Raw genomic sequence first — 16,745 nt, forward strand, 5'->3', positions numbered from 1 at the left:
AGCGCACCTTGAACACTGTGGGTCAATTGGTCGGGTCGACTACTAAGGTGGTGGGTTTGACACCCACGGGGGCCAGTGCTAATGTTGTGGGTTTGACACCCACGGGGGCCAGTGCTAGGGTTGTGGGTTTGACACCCACGGTGGCCAGTGCTAGGGTTGTGGGTTTGACACCCACAGGGGCCAATGCTAGGGTTGTGGGTTTGACACCCATGGGGGCCAGTGCTAGGGTTGTGGGTTTGACACCCACGGGGGCCAGTGCTAATGTTGTGGGTTTGACACCCACGGGGGCCAGTGCTAATGTTGTGGGTTTGACACCCACGGTGGCCAGTGCTAATGTTGTGGGTTTGACACCCACGGGGGCCAGTGCTAGGGTTGTGGGTTTGACACCTACGGGGGCCAGTGCTAGGGTTGTGGGTTTGACACCCACGGGGGCCAGTGCTAGGGTTGTGGGTTCGACTTCCACGAGGGCCAGTGCCAAGATTGTGGGTTCAAGTAAACTTAAGCAGTGTCTTGATAATGTGAACATGAGCAGTTAGTGTGAACATAAGACACTGCTTAAGTTTATTGCTAATAACATGATAGGCTTTTTGGAAATGTCTTCTGTTTTAACCAAGTCCCTCCAATACACTAACACACACCCAATAATCGAGCATGTAAAACAGGGCAGCTGTAGTTTGTGGAATGAGGTGCCTTGCTCAAGGGAACATGAGTGGTAGGATCCACCGAGGATTTGGATTCACCAGATATTATGCTTTGCCTTTACTCCACCAGAACTGGGGTTCGAACCGTCTTCTTTAACCTTGAGGTAACCCGGATGGGGAAGTCATGGGTTATTCTTCAGGGTGATGTAACTCAGAGCATTGGCTAATGCTGGAACTTCCCCGCCTATACAATGTCTTACAACCAGGAAACCGGGCTGTCACTGCCAATCATACGGTGGAACCCACAGGTAGATGCCAACCCAACAGTCACGGCCAATCAGACAGCTGAATATACAGGTAGGCAGAAACCAGACAGTCACGGCCAATCAGACAGATTAATCCACAGGTAGGCAGAAACCCGACAGTCACGGCCAATCAGGCAGATTAATCCACAGGTAGGCAGAAACCCGACAGTCACGGCCAATCAGACAGGTGAACCCACAGGTAGGCTTTTAATGGCCGCCGATGTTGAGATATGATGTAGGTTTACCAGTCTTCTTATCACAGATAAACAACATGGACTCAGAAGGTTAATCACTTACGCCTCAACTAATGTTGATATGTTATCAATCTTATGACATTCCTTATATAACAGGTATGCAGTAGGTCAAAGGGCGGCTGTAAATACCTGTTTCGGTTGTATGAAACTGTTTTTCTCCATGTCAGGATATGACGTCAAGCCTAGACCCCTCAAATTCCTCCAGACCTGGAAGTTTCACTCCGTGTTTTCATTCCAACCATCTAATCAGGGACGTATTTAAACCTGGGACACCAGGTGGATGACATCCCTGAAGTGACAGTGTTCTGGTAGTACATCCCTGATGTGACAGTGTTCTGGTAGTACATCCCTGATGTGACAGTGTTCTGGTAGTACATCCCTGATGTGACAGTGTTCTGGTAGTACATCCCTGATGTGACAGTGTTCTGGTAGTACATCCCTGATGTGACAGTGTTCTGGTAGTACATCCCTGATGTGACAGTGTTCTGGTAGTACATCCCTGATGTGACAGTGTTCTGGTAGTACATCCCTGATGTGACAGTGTTCTGGTAGTACATCCCTGATGTGACAGTGTTCTGGTAGTACATCCCTGATGTGACAGTGTTCTGGTAGTACATCCCTGATGTGACAGTGTTCTGGTAGTACATCCCTGATGTGACAGTGTTCTGGTAGTACATCCCTGATGTGACAGTGTTCTGGTAGTACATCCCTGATGTGACAGTGTTCTGGTAGTACATCCCTGATGTGACAGTGTTCTGGTAGTACATCCCTGATGTGACAGTGTTCTGGTAGTACATCCCTGATGTGACAGTGTTCTGGTAGTACATCCCTGATGTGACAGTGTTCTGGTAGTACATCCCTGATGTGACAGTGTTCTGGTAGTACATCCCTGATGTGACAGTGTTCTGGTAGTACATCCCTGATGTGACAGTGTTCTGGTAGTACATCCCTGATGTGACAGTGTTCTGGTAGTACATCCCTGATGTGACAGTGTTCTGGTAGTACATCCCTGATGTGACAGTGTTCTGGTAGTACATCCCTGATGTGACAGTGTTCTGGTAGTACATCCCTGATGTGACAGTGTTCTGGTAGTACATCCCTGATGTGACAGTGTTCTGGTAGTACATCCCTGATGTGACAGTGTTCTGGTAGTACGTTCCTCTAAAACCTGCTCTGGTTTGTTCAGTCTGGTTCACACCCTTTCTGGGAATTTATACAATATTGTCCCCTCTGGTTTTAAAACCTCTAGGTCTGTCCCAAAGAACCTGTAACACAACTTCTGACCATAGAGGTTAGAGTTCAGGGATCAGGATTCACTGCTTCACCTTTGTTTATCCTCCTTTACATGGTGTTCAACGAGTTAGTTCTGCTCTGTGATTCCAATCTAGAGGAGAGAAGTTTATAGTTCAGAAACAGTTGACTTTAAAATGAGTTTGAGACACTTCCACTCAGGTCATAACAGGGGAAGAGAATGATGAGTGGATGGACAGGTAATTAATAGATCAATAACCTTTATATCTAAATATAACCAAACCCTAACCTTTATTCAGTGAGGGAATGTTGACCAGTAGTTACCAGATAAGGCTCTTCAAAGCATTACCATGTAGGAAAGTTAAGTGTGTGTGTGTGTGTGTGATCATTTTAGTACATACATGGGGACATGTAAAGTAACAGCTGAAGATCTGCTCCCAAAACATCTATGAGTCAGTCCCCAATTAGATATAGTGTTAGAACTTGATTTAGTTTTAGGTTGAGACATTAGGGGTGAAGGTATTGGACATTATTTCGTGTGTAAAGTGCTGTGTTGTTCCTGTTGGCAAGATGCCACGGCTGATGAAATAGCTGATGAAAGAAGAGAGTTATGAGTGTAAAGGTCTGATGATGTAACAACTCCGGGTGAGTCCAGATTCAGGGGGATTCTATAGTTACATTATTGCTTTCTTATTGTGTTTTTGCTTATAGCTGTGCTTTGAGACAAGTTAAACTCCTAGGTATGTTTTAAATGTCCAAGTTCACTCCTGTGTTTCTGGAAATATGACCTATAATTTATTAAAATTATCTGTATTCTCTGTGTCATATCATACTTCATGTTAACTGACGCGGATGAGTACCACACGGATGAGGACGACATGGATGATGACATGGACAGTCAACCATCGGTTGATGTTTGCAAAATCCAAGCCAGAAAATGTGACGTCGTTGTACTGGAATGTTCTGGGCATACCCCAACAGAAGAATCACATGCAGAAACTGACCAGGTGAATAACAGAAGCACTAATTGGACATCTCATCCTCTGAGGAAATGACAAGCATTTTCTTCGATTTTGGGATTTATCAGTATTTCTCCAATTAATTATTTGGCCACACATATACAGGCAGCCAATGAGAAACAAAATAGAAAGATTCAGAAGTGATATTTCTGTGAAAAACACCTAGGTCACTTTCAGAGTCTCTGCTGTTCAACTGCCCACTCTGAGTTCTACAACGTTCTTTAGCTGAGTTCTACAACGTTCTTTAGCTGAGTTCTACAACGTTCTTTAACTATGTGTGAACAGCTCTGGGTCCTAAAGGAGGTGTCTGGTAACGTGAAACCATTCTGTTGTCTGAATGCCTGTATTCTGGCTCTAAATTTACATCCTCACCACAATATAACAAGCTTTCTCTACTCTCTGCCTGCTCTCTCTGTAAATTGTTCACCCGCTACACAGCTTCTCTCTCACCCCTCACTCACTCAGGCCTCTCCCCGCACCCACACTGCTCCTCACCTCTCACACACACTCAGCCCTCCCCTCCTCCTTTCGCAACCTCTTTCAGTCTACGTCCCAAATCCCAACATAGTGCACAACTTTAGACCGGAGCCCAGTGGAACTAGTCATAATAATCTAAGTCACTAAATAGGGAATAGTGTGCTACTTGGGACTCAGACCCTCCTACTTCCGGGGGAATCTTTTTTTCCGGGCTGATAAAAGACAACCACAACACTGAAAACACAGAAGAATCACGGTCAGGAGACTAGAACCGAACACAAAAACCACTGAACGCCATTGTGAACAGTGTGGGAACTCGAACTGAACCAGAGATAAAACTGAGCCTTTGTTTACAGGAGGAGCAGCGAGCCGAACTGCAGGAGAGATGAGGAGTTTTCTACCGTATTTCTCAGCTGAAACCTGGACCCTTCTGGTCCTGCTGATCACCCTGATTGTAGTGTAAGAACTTCCCTTTAGTAGTAACTGTGTGTTGTAGTGTAAGAACTTCCCTTTAGTAGTAACTGTGTGTTGTAGTGTAAGAACTTCCCTTTAGCAGTAACTGTGTGTTGTAGTGTTAGGACTTCTGTAGTAGTTAATGTGTGCTGTAATGTTTGGATTTCTGTAGTAGTTAATGTGTGTTGTAATGTTAGGATGTCTGTAGTAGTTAATGTGTGTTGTAATGTTTGGATTTCTGTAGTAGTTAATGTGTGTTGTAATGTTTGGATTTCTGTAGTAGTTAATGTGTGTTGTAATGTTTGGATTTCTGTAGTAGTTTATGTGTGTTGTAGTGTAAGACTTTTACCTTAGTAGTGACTGTGTGTTGTAGTGTAAGACCTTCCTTAGTAGTAAATGTGTTGTAGTGTTAGGACTTCTGTAGTAGTTAATGTGTGTTGTAATGTTTGGATTTCTGTAGTAGTTAATGTGTGTTGCAATGTCAGGACTAGAACTGCATTATGGAGATTGAACCGTGCCACAATCCATGTGAATACTGCCTTAATTTTTCTATTCACAGCACACTGCACAGCATAAAATGTATTCCTATCCTGAATTGTAAAAGAATTTATGAACAAATGTAATCCATCATCCACAAACCAGCGCTTGTATTGGTCACTTGTATTTGTAAACACATGTTTTTGTCAGTAAAAAAAAAACATGAGTATAAACATTCAGACAGCATTCACAAACATTGTGGCACTTTTCTGTCTCCATACTATGTTTCTTCAAACTGTGGTTAAATCTGAATTGTGTGTGTGTGTGTTCAGGTATGGATACTGGCCCTACAGTTTCTTTACTAAACTGGGGATCCCTGGTCCTAAACCCCTTCCATTCCTTGGCACTATGTTGGAGTACAAGAAGGTTAGTACATGCTGTGCTTGTTAGTAATTATCATTAAATGTCATTAATATATTCAACAAAATATCTCACAGGTTTTACACAGTAGGAAAAAACCTAGAAGGTGAAATCTATTTGATATCTAAATTAAGGACTGAAATGCTGGCAAGATACTAAAATAATAAGATGTAAATTAAGACTGTCACTTGGTTTAGGTTTCCTCTGTCTTCTCTTACCTCCTCCATACATTCTGGAAATAGTTCAGAGAGAGGAGAGTAGTCAACTATACGTGAGAGAAGGGCAACTGTTTGAGACACTTTATAATTTCTGGGTCATGGAAGAGGAGAGAATATTTAATTAATGGTATAATGCATTACCTAGGACACACAAACATTACCTAGGACACACAAACATTACCTAGGACACACCCGCATTATCTAGGACACACCCATAAAGATGACGACGCCCACACTCTTTGGAGCCACACACACAACCAAGGCAGGCACAGTATGACACGCCAAGACATAAATGATGTTCCTTACTCTCATTCTCTCTCCGCAGGGTTTCACTAGATTTGACACAGAGTGCTTTCAGAAGTATGGTAGAATCTGGGGGTGAGTTCAGTTATTGACTGTTCTCGTTGCTAACATTAATTGTTCATTATGTCCTTTAGTTTTATTACATTAATATTATTATTGTTATTATTTTCATTATTATATAGTAATAACAGTTAAGGATAATATGGACAGTAGTAGGACTAATAATACTAATAATATAGTAGTAATACCTAAGGATAATATGAACAGAGGTAGGACTAATATTAATAATAATAATATAGTAATAAAATGTAAGGATATAATGAACAGTAGTAGGGCTAATAACAATAAAAATAAAGTAATAACACTAATTTCAATATTCACAGCAATAAATATATATGTGTATATCTTAGTGTACCCTATAGTATTAATATAAATCACGATAATATTTTTAGTTGTAATGTATGTAGATTAAATGTGTGCTCCGTTGTGTGTTAAAGGATCTATGATGGAAGGCAGCCTGTTCTCTGTACGATGGACAGAACCATGATCAAGACCATCCTCATTAAAGAATGTTACAACAACTTCACCAACCGCAGGGTGAGACACACACACACAAACCCCCACACTCATAAACCCACACACACACACACACCCCACATTCACAAACCCACACACAGCATAGAGTATACTAAAAACAGTTTACTGCATTATGATGGTTTTGTTTTTACATGGATGTAGTTGGATGAAAAGGAGAAAGCTCCTAATGATCCAACTACATTAAAGCACATGATGAAATGTTAAGATGAATGAAATGATTACATTCTTTGTCCACACTCTAGAACTTCCATCTGAATGGGGAACTATATGATGCTTTGTCCACATTCTAGAACTTCCATCTGAATGGGGAACTATATGATGCTTTGTCCACACTCTAGAACTTCCATCTAAGTGGGGAACTATATAATGCTTTGTCCACATTCTAGAACTTCCATCTGAATGGGGAACTATATGATGCTTTGTCCACATTCTAGAACTTCCATCTGAATGGGGAACTATATGATGCTTTGTCCACATTCTAGAACTTCCATCTGAATGTGGAACTATATGATGCTTTGTCCACATTCTAGAACTTCCATCTCAATGGGGAACTATATGATGCTTTGTCCACATTCTAGAACTTCTATCTGAATGGGGAACTATATGATGCTTTGTCCACATTCTAGAACTTCCATCTGAATGGGGAACTATATGATGCTTTGTCCACATTCTAGAACTTCTATCTGGATGGGGAACTATATGATGCTTTGTCCACATTCTAGAACTTCCATCTGAATGTGGAACTATATGATGCTTTGTCCACATTCTAGAACTTCCATCTGAATGGGGAACTATATGATGCTTTGTCCACATTCTAGAACTTCTATCTGAATGTGGAACTATATGATGCTTTGTCCACATTCTAGAACTTCCATCTGAATGGGGAACTATATGATGCTTTGTCCACACTCTAGAACTTCCATCTAAGTGGGGAACTATATAATGCTTTGTCCACATTCTAGAACTTCCATCTGAATGGGGAACTATATGATGCTTTGTCCACATTCTAGAACTTCCATCTGAATGGGGAACTATATGATGCTTTGTCCACATTCTAGAACTTCCATCTGAATGTGGAACTATATGATGCTTTGTCCACATTCTAGAACTTCCATCTCAATGGGGAACTATATGATGCTTTGTCCACATTCTAGAACTTCTATCTGAATGGGGAACTATATGATGCTTTGTCCACATTCTAGAACTTCCATCTGAATGGGGAACTATATGATGCTTTGTCCACATTCTAGAACTTCTATCTGGATGGGGAACTATATGATGCTTTGTCCACATTCTAGAACTTCCATCTGAATGTGGAACTATATGATGCTTTGTCCACATTCTAGAACTTCCATCTGAATGGGGAACTATATGATGCTTTGTCCACATTCTAGAACTTCTATCTGAATGTGGAACTATATGATGCTTTGTCCACATTCTAGAACTTCCATCTGAATGGGGAACTATATGATGCTTTGTCCATTGCCGAGGACGACGCATGGAAAAGAATCCGCAGTGTCCTGTCTCCATCCTTCACCTCTGGAAGACTGAAAGAGGTAGAACCATCCCTCCATCTCTATTCAGTTTTTTGGGGGGCTTTCTAGTTGTAACCCTATATTTCCTCAAATGATTGCTCTTAACTATGGACATGATATAAACATGTAATTGAACTTGTATAACCTTATTATAGAGGTCTTACAAGTGCTATAACCATCTCTGCCTCCTTTAGATGTTTGGTATCATGAAGCAGCATTCTTCTAACCTGCTGAATGGAATGAAGAAGCAGGCAGAAAAAGGCCAGGCTATTGAACTGAAGGAGTGAGTCCTGACCTCTGACCTGTATCCTCTGACCTCTCACCTTTGATGGTTCACTAAAATATATACACACATATGCTTGCAAGGTAGTTGGTGACAGATTTTTTTTAAGGCAAGGTTCACTGTGAATTAATTTTTGTTAAAACATGATGTTTCAGATCATTTGGACCTAATTGTGTTAATTGTGTTTCAGGGTCTTTAGACCTGACTGTATGAACTGTGTTTCAGGTTCTTTGGACCAGACTGTGTTACTGTTTTTGGTTCTTTGGACCTGACTGTATAAACTGTGTTTCAGGTTCTTTGGACCGTACAGTATGGACGTGGTCACCAGCACAGCATTCAGTGTGGATATTGACTCCCTGAACAACCCTTCAGATCCATTTGTCTCCAATGTGAAGAAGATGCTCAAGTTTGACCTGTTCAATCCACTTTTTCTCCTTGTTGGTGAGATGACACAAACCAACACATATGTTGGCACCGCACAAATGCACACTGATTCACACTGATTCACACTGATGCAAACTGATTCACACTGATTCACACTGATTCACACTGATTCACACTGATTCACACTGATTCACACTGATGCACCATGTTCAACTTTTTAATCAAGTATTGCCTCAAAGTGTATGTTAATTTCCCATCATACGTATGGGTGAGTGAAGCAGTATTAAATATTTTAGTGGTATTCTAAAAAAGGAGGATAATGTATGAAATGTTTGATTTCTAAATGGTGAACCCATATAAACAAAGATGCTCATATAAATGCTGAGAACCTAGACTGTAATATTGTAATAATTGCTTGATTTCAAACATAACATTCTAAACTTTAGAGCCCAAAGGGGGAGAAAGGTAAATCTTCCAGAGCTCACAGAGAGTCAGTTAGGTTAGTTAAGTCTGTTCCAACACTCACAGAGAGTCAGTTAGGTTAGTTAAGTCTGTTCCAAAACTCACAGAGAGTCAGTTAGGTTAGTTAAGTCTGTTCCAATACTCACAGAGAATCAGTTAGGTTAGTTAAGTCTGTTCCAATACTCACAGAGAATCAGTTAGGTTAGGAGAGTTCATTGGTTAGTCCAATGCAACTTGTCTTCCCTCCTCCAGCATTATTCCCCTTCACGGGTCCTGTCATGGAGAAGATGAAGTTTTCATTCTTCCCTGTGGAGGTGACAGACTTCTTTTATGCCTCCCTGGCCAAGATCAAATCTGGACGGGGCACTGGGAACACCAATGTAAATACTTTTCAATGATGTACATATTTAAATATATTTACTGTTATGACAATGTATTTGTACATTTGTATTTATACTGGATTATTCTGTGTGTCCAGGATACACTTTAATGTTTAGATTTAAAAAAATCTAACTATTCATGATTGGCAATGTTCAAAGTCTATAACAATATTAGTTAAATGTCTGTGTTTATTTAATTTTAACAAATGGGTCTCTCATTGGAAGGAGCTTAATGAAATAGCCCAAATGATGTTCAGTGAATGATCACAGAACCATCTATGGATGGAATCAAAAAATATTGACAGTAGCAACAACTACTTCATCTGACCAGCACAACTGGTGCTGCATAAAAACATGCCTAGTTACATAAACTAACAATTATCTTGTATGAACAACAACCTATAATTTGAATAACCTAGTAAATTCTTTAAAATTATCAGCATCATTAGATCTGGTGCCTTGGTTCTGGTTGCGTTGGTTGTATTTAGAAGATATTGAGTCTGTTGATTTTGTGAGTTAATAATGTATACCTAATTCTTTCTCTTACCAGGGTCGTGTGGATTTCTTACAGCTGATGATCGACTCTCAGAAAGACAGCAAAACAAAGACAGGAGAAGAACAGAATAAAGGTGCATTAAACACAGTGTATTTTGTCATCTCTCACTTTGTCTCCCTTCTAATTTCATTCTATCTACTGAAATCTCTCTCCCTCACCTCAGGACTGAGTGATCATGAGATCTTGTCTCAGGCCATGATCTTTATCTTCGCTGGCTATGAGACAACCAGCAGCACAATGAGTTTCCTGGCCTATAACCTGGCTGTTAATCCTCATGTCATGACCAAACTGCAGGAGGAGATAGATACTGTGTTCCCCAACAAGGTAAAGCACACACACATGAGGTCCCCATGAGGCAAAAGTCAATTTCCGGCTCAGGGTTTAGGTTTAGGGTCAAACTTAGGGTTAGAGTCAAACTTAGGTTTAGGGTCAAACTCATTTTAGAGTCGGGGGTTTCTTTAAGGTCCAGGTGTTGTTGGTTAAGTTTAAGGTTAAGGTTAGGCATTACATCTAGGTAAAGTTTAGGCATAAATGTTACTTTATTGAGGTTAAGGTTAGAGTTAAGTTTAGGGTTAGGTTAAGTTTAGGGTTAGGGGTAGGTTTAGGCTTAAGATTAGGGCAAGGGAGCATGCCATTTCTATTTTCTGGTCCCCATGAGGATAGCTGTACAAACTTGTCTGTGTGTGTGTGTGCAGGCTCCCATCCAGTATGAGGCTCTGATGCAGATGGAGTATCTGGACAGTGTGTTGAATGAGTCTCTGAGACTATACCCCATCGCCGCCCGTCTGGAGAGGGTCACCAAGAAGACGGTTGAGATCAATGGTATCATCATCCCTAAAGATTGTGTTGTATTAGTCCCCACCTGGACTCTCCACCGTGACCCTGAGATCTGGTCCGACCCTGAGGAGTTCAAACCTGAAAGGTACCAGTCTGACCCAAAACCTCAATACTACCATAACACAAATACAACCCCAATTATACCCCACTATAACTACAACAGAATAGATCCACAATACAACCAAAATACAATGTGAGCTAATCCCCAATACACCACAGTATAACCACTGTGTCATCATGCTGGTGATACATGATGACACCATAATGACATCACCTCCATGACATGCACAGTACTCCAACTAGCTACATCTTAGAACCGTAGTGTAGCTCAATTCTCCACCTATTGCGTTGCACAGGACCATAACACAACAACAAGAGTACTACTTTACCAAAACAATTAAATTAAATAAATCCCTGAACTACAATCACAAGTCAACTCCAATATAATGTTTAATGTGTCTGAACAACAACAAAACAACTATAATAAATGTATAATGTGTCTGAATAACAACCACAAAACAATTATAATATGTGTCTGAACTACAACAACAAAACAACTATAATATTATGTGTCTGAATGACAACCACAAAACAACTATAATATGATGTCTGAATGACAACCACAAAACAACTATAATATGATGTGTCTGAATGACAACCACAAAACAACTATAATATAATGTGTCTGAATGACAACCACAAAACAACTATAATATGACGTTTCTGACCTCTCTGTCAGGTTCAGTAAGGAGAACAAGGAGTCTATTGACCCGTACTCTTACATGCCGTTTGGGGCGGGGCCCAGGAACTGTATCGGGATGCGTTTTGCCCTGATCATGATCAAACTGGCCATGGTGGAGATCCTACAGAGTTACACCTTCACCGCCTGTGATGAGACCCAGGTGAGACACACACCTGTCCAGGTGAGACACAGGCTGATCTCTCTGTGAAAAGACCCAGGTGAGACACACACACTTGTCCAGGTGAGACACGGACGGATCTCTCTGTGACGAGACCTAGGTGAGACAAAAACCTGTCCAGGTGAGACACAGGCTCATCTCTCTTGATGACTGCTTGTTGTTGTGATCACATGACCAACAGTGTCACCAGGAGGGATGAGCCAATGGAATTGAAAATCTAATCCACTGAACAGTTTTGAAGTGTAGGACACCAAATTCAACCGCATCCTAACAACTAATGGCATAATGTTATTGTGTCATGTCATGATGTCATGTTATTCTCCGTAGATCCCACTGGAGATGGACATCCAGGGTCTGCTGATGCCAAAACAACCAATCAAACTGAAGCTGGAACCCCGTAATGCCCCTAGCAACACTGGCTCAACAGCAGCATAATCAATTACCTGTCATGACCCTACCCTGTCATTACCCTTCCCTGACATACTCTATGCTGTCATTACTCTACCCTCAAATACCATACCCTGGCATACACTACCCGGTTATTACCATACCCTGCCATTACCCTACACTGTCATTACCCTTCTTTGAATACCCTATGCTGTCATTATCCTTCCCTGACATACTCTATGCTGTCATTACCCTTCCCTGACATACCATATGCTGCAATGACCCTACGCTGTCATTACCCTTCCCTGACATACCCTACGCTGCCATTACCCTATGCTGTCATTACCCTTCCCTGACATACCCTATGCTGCCATTACCCTACACTGTCATTACCCTTCCCTGACATACCCTATGCTGCCATTACCCTTCCCAGACATACCCTATGCTGACATTACCCTACACTGTCATTACCCTTCCCTGACATACCCTATGCTGCCATTACCTTACACTGTCATTACCCTTCCCTGACATACCCTATGCTGTCATTACCCTTCCCAGACATACCCTATGCTGACATTACCCTACCATATCATTACCCCTCCCTGACATACCCTATGCTGCCATTACCCTACCATATCATTACCCCTCCCTGACATACACTATGCTATCATTACCATACCCTACCCTGTCATTATTCTACCCATGCATACCCTACCTTTTCATTACCCTACCCTCTCATTACCCTGTAGTAATGCAACATGTGGTACCCATTTTTGGAACAGCCTGCAACAAGTCTTTGCACCACAAAAACCTATTTGCCAGTTGGTCAGCTGAGGACCCTGTGTGCTTTGTCTTTAATGACAATTGGTCAGCTGAGGACCCTGTGTGCTTTGTCTTTAATGCCAATTGGAACTGTTTTTTGATTTATTTCTGTGACTGTGTGATGTGGAGATTGCTTTGTTTAAAGTGTTTTAAGGATTCAATTTATTTTAATTTGTAGTAGTTATTGTAACTGTGTTGATGTGCTCAGGTCAATGTAGTGGATGATACCCTAATCTCAGTGTTTAAAACTGAATCAAGGAGCAATAAAAAATAAATACACTCTTCACACTTGCTGAGTTGGCACTCATTTAATTTGTATGTAAGCATTCTGTTATTGTTAGTTGACTGAGATACTTGGTCAGCGGTCAGGTACTCTAACGTCTAGGCCATCCTGTAAATCCCTGTGTTATTGTTAGTTGACGGAGATATTTGGTCAGCGGTCAGGTACTCTAACGTCTAGGCCATCCTGTAAATCCCTGTGTTACTGTTAGTTGACTGAGATACTTGGTCAGCGGTCAGGTACTCTAACGTCTAGGCCATCCTGTAAATCCCTGTGTTATTGTTAGTTGACTGAGATACTTGGTCAGTGGTCAGGTACTCTAACGTCTAGGCCATCCTGTAAATCCCTGTGTTACTGTTAGTTGACTGAGATACTTGGTCAGCGGTCAGGTACTCTAACGTCTAGGCCATCCTGTAAATCCCTGTGTTATTGTTAGTTGACTGAGATACTTGGTCAGCGGTCAGGTACTCTAACGTCTAGGCCATCCTGTAAATCCCTGTGTTATTGTTAGTTGACTGAGATACTTGGTCAGTGGTCAGGTACTCTAACGTCTAGGCCATCCTGTAAATCCCTGTGTTATTGTTAGTTGACTGAGATACTTGGTCAGCGGTCAGGTACTCTAACGTCTAGGCCATCCTGTAAATCCCTGTGTTATTGTTAGTTGACTGAGATACTTGGTCAGCGGTCAGGTACTCTAACGTCTAGGCCATCCTGTAAATCCCTGTGTTATTGTTAGTTGACTGAGATACTTGGTCAGCGGTCAGGTACTCTAACGTCTAGGCCATCCTGTAAATCCCTGTGTTATTGTTAGTTGACTGAGATACTTGGTCAGCGGTCAGGTACTCTAACGTCTAGGCCATCCTGTAAATCCCTGTGTTATTGTTAGTTGACTGAGATACTTGGTCAGTGGTCAGGTACTCTAACGTCTAGGCCAGGGGTGTCAAACCGGTTCCACGGAGGGCCGAGTGTCTGCAGGTCTTTGGGTTTTCCTTTAAATTGGTTCCCAGGTCAGACCTGAACAACCAGGTGGGGATAGAAATTAACCAATTAGTGAACTAATTAATCAATCAAGTACAAGGTGAGAGCGAAAACCTGCAGACACTCGGCCCTCCGTGGAACCGGTTTGACACCTGTGGTCTAGGCCATCCTGTAAATCCCTGTGTTATTGTTAGTTGACTGAGATACTTGGTCAGCGGTCAGGTACTCTAACGTCTAGGCCATCCTGTAAATCCCTGTGTTATTGTTAGTTGACTGAGATACTTGGTCAGCGGTCAGGTACTCTAACGTCTAGGCCATCCTGTAAATCCCTGTGTTATTGTTAGTTGACTGAGATATTTGGTCAGCGGTCAGGTACTCTAACGTCTAGAGTACCTGACCGCTGGTGAATTAATATGACAGGTTATGGTTGTTAGGTTAGGAGAGTTAATATGAGAGGTTATGGTTGTTATGTTAGGAGAGTTAATATGAGAGGTTATGGTTGTTAGGTTAGGAGAGTTAATATGAGAGGTTATGGTTGTTAGGTTAGGAGAGTTAATATGAGAGGTTATGGTAGTTAGGTTAGGAGAGTTAATATGAGAGGTTATGGTTGTTAGGTTAGGAGAGTTAATATGAGAGGTTATGGTAGTTAGGTTAGGAGAGTTAATATGAGAGGTTATGGTTGTTATGTTAGGAGAGTTAATATGAGAGGTTATGGTTGTTAGGTTAGGAGAGTTAATATGAGAGGTTATGGTTGTTAGGTTAGGAGAGTTAATATGAGAGGTTATGGTTGTTATGTTAGGAGAGTTAATATGAGAGGTTATGGTAGTTAGGTTAGGAGAGTTAATATGAGAGGTTATGGTTGTTATGTTAGGAGAGTTAATATGAGAGGTTATGGTTGTTAGGTTAGGAGAGTTAATATGAGAGGTTATGGTTGTTAGGTTAGGAGAGTTAATATGAGAGGTTATGGTTGTTATGTTAGGAGAGTTAATATGAGAGGTTATGGTTGTTAGGTTAGGAGAGTTAATATGAGAGGTTATGGTAGTTAGGTTAGGAGAGTTAATATGAGAGGTTATGGTTGTTAGGTTAGGAGAGTTAATATGAGAGGTTATGGTAGTTAGGTTAGGAGAGTTAATATGAGAGGTTATGGTTGTTATGTTAGGAGAGTTAATATGAGAGGTTATGGTTGTTAGGTTAGGAGAGTTAATATGAGAGGTTATGGTAGTTAGGTTAGGAGAGTTAATATGAGAGGTTATGGTTGTTATGTTAGGAGAGTTAATATGAGAGGTTATGGTAGTTAGGTTAGGAGAGTTAATATGAGAGGTTATGGTTGTTATGTTAGGAGAGTTAATATGAGAGGTTATGGTTGTTAGGTTAGGAGAGTTAATATGAGAGGTTATGGTAGTTAGGTTAGGAGAGTTAATATGAGAGGTTATGGTTGTTATGTTAGGAGAGTTAATATGAGAGGTTATGGTAGTTAGGTTAGGAGAGTTAATATGAGAGGTTATGGTAGTTAGGTTAGGAGAGTTAATGACACTATGGAAATAAAGGATTTGCTTGCCTTGGTACTATTCGTAATTTTTATGGACAGAATTTCTAGGCGCAGCCAGGGGCCGGAGGGGGTCAGGTTTGGGGACCACACAATTTCGTCTCTGCTTTTTGCAGATGATGTTGTCGTGTTGGCCCCTTCTAACCAGGACCTTCAGCATGCGCTGGGACGGTTTGCAGCCGAGTGTGAAGCGGTGGGGATGAAAATCAGTACCTCCAAATCCGAGGCCATGGTCCTCAGTCGGAAAAGGGTGGCTTGCCCGCTTCAGGTTGGTGGAGAGTGCCTGCCTCAAGTGGAGGAGTTTAAGTATCTAGGGGTCTTGTTCACGAGTGAGGGAAGGATGGAACGGGAGATTGACAGACGGATCGGTGCAGCTTCTGCAGTAATGCAGTCGATGTATCGGTCTGTCGTGGTGAAGAAAGAGCTGAGCCGCAAGGCGAAGCTCTCGATTTACCAGTCAATCTACGTTCCTACTCTCACCTATGGTCATGAGCTTTGGGTCATGACCGAAAGGACAAGATCCCGGATACAGGCGGCCGAAATGAGCTTTCTCCGCAGGGTGGCTGGGAGATCCCTTAGAGATAGGGTGAGAAGCTCGGTCACCCGGGAGGAGCTCAGAGTAGAGCCGCTGCTCCTCCACATCGAGAGGGGTCAGCTGAGGTGGCTTGGGCATCTGTTTCGGATGCCTCCGGAACGCCTTCCTGGGAAGGTGTTCCGGTCCCGTCCCACCGGGAGGAGACCTCGGGGAAGACCTAGGACATGCTGGAGGGACTATGTCTCCCGGCTGGCCTGGGAACGCCTCGGTGTCCCCCCGGAAGAGCTAGAGGAAGTGTCTGGGGAGAGGGAAGTCTGGGCATCCCTGCTTAGACTGCTGCCCCCGCGACCCGGCCCCGGATAAGCAGAAGAAGATGGTATGGTATGGTACTATTCACACATTTGGTAGTATTTCTATGAAAAAAT

The 16,745-nt window shown here is 42.0% G+C and overlaps 1 protein-coding gene across 1 annotated transcript; it reads left to right on the plus strand.

Moving 5' to 3' along the window:
- The first annotated feature begins 4,052 nt into the window (after positions 1-4,052).
- On the plus strand, positions 4,053-13,269 carry LOC105009625 (cytochrome P450 3A27). The gene is made up of 13 exons (XM_013131526.4): positions 4,053-4,406; positions 5,210-5,303; positions 5,841-5,893; positions 6,316-6,415; positions 7,858-7,971; positions 8,145-8,233; positions 8,526-8,674; positions 9,332-9,459; positions 10,010-10,088; positions 10,179-10,339; positions 10,711-10,937; positions 11,592-11,754; positions 12,100-13,269. Exons 1-13 carry the CDS (start codon positions 4,333-4,335, stop codon positions 12,205-12,207), a joined length of 1,539 nt encoding a protein of 512 aa, XP_012986980.1. The 5' UTR covers positions 4,053-4,332; the 3' UTR covers positions 12,208-13,269.
- Positions 13,270-16,745: the final 3,476 nt, after the last annotated feature.

Source organism: Esox lucius, chromosome 9 (genome assembly GCF_011004845.1).
Source record: "Esox lucius isolate fEsoLuc1 chromosome 9, fEsoLuc1.pri, whole genome shotgun sequence".
Classification (NCBI taxonomy): domain Eukaryota; kingdom Metazoa; phylum Chordata; class Actinopteri; order Esociformes; family Esocidae; genus Esox; species Esox lucius.

Bases quoted from the DNA above. Each gene is read 5' to 3' on its own strand.
- LOC105009625 (XM_013131526.4), top strand. From the start codon at position 4,333: ATGAGGAGTTTTCTACCGTATTTCTCAGCTGAAACCTGGACCCTTCTG. The intron at 8,234-8,525 runs GTGAGTCCTGAC...ACTGTGTTTCAG, and splicing joins CAGGCTATTGAACTGAAGGA to GTTCTTTGGACCGTACAGTA. The intron at 8,675-9,331 runs GTGAGATGACAC...TCCCTCCTCCAG, and splicing joins TCCACTTTTTCTCCTTGTTG to CATTATTCCCCTTCACGGGT.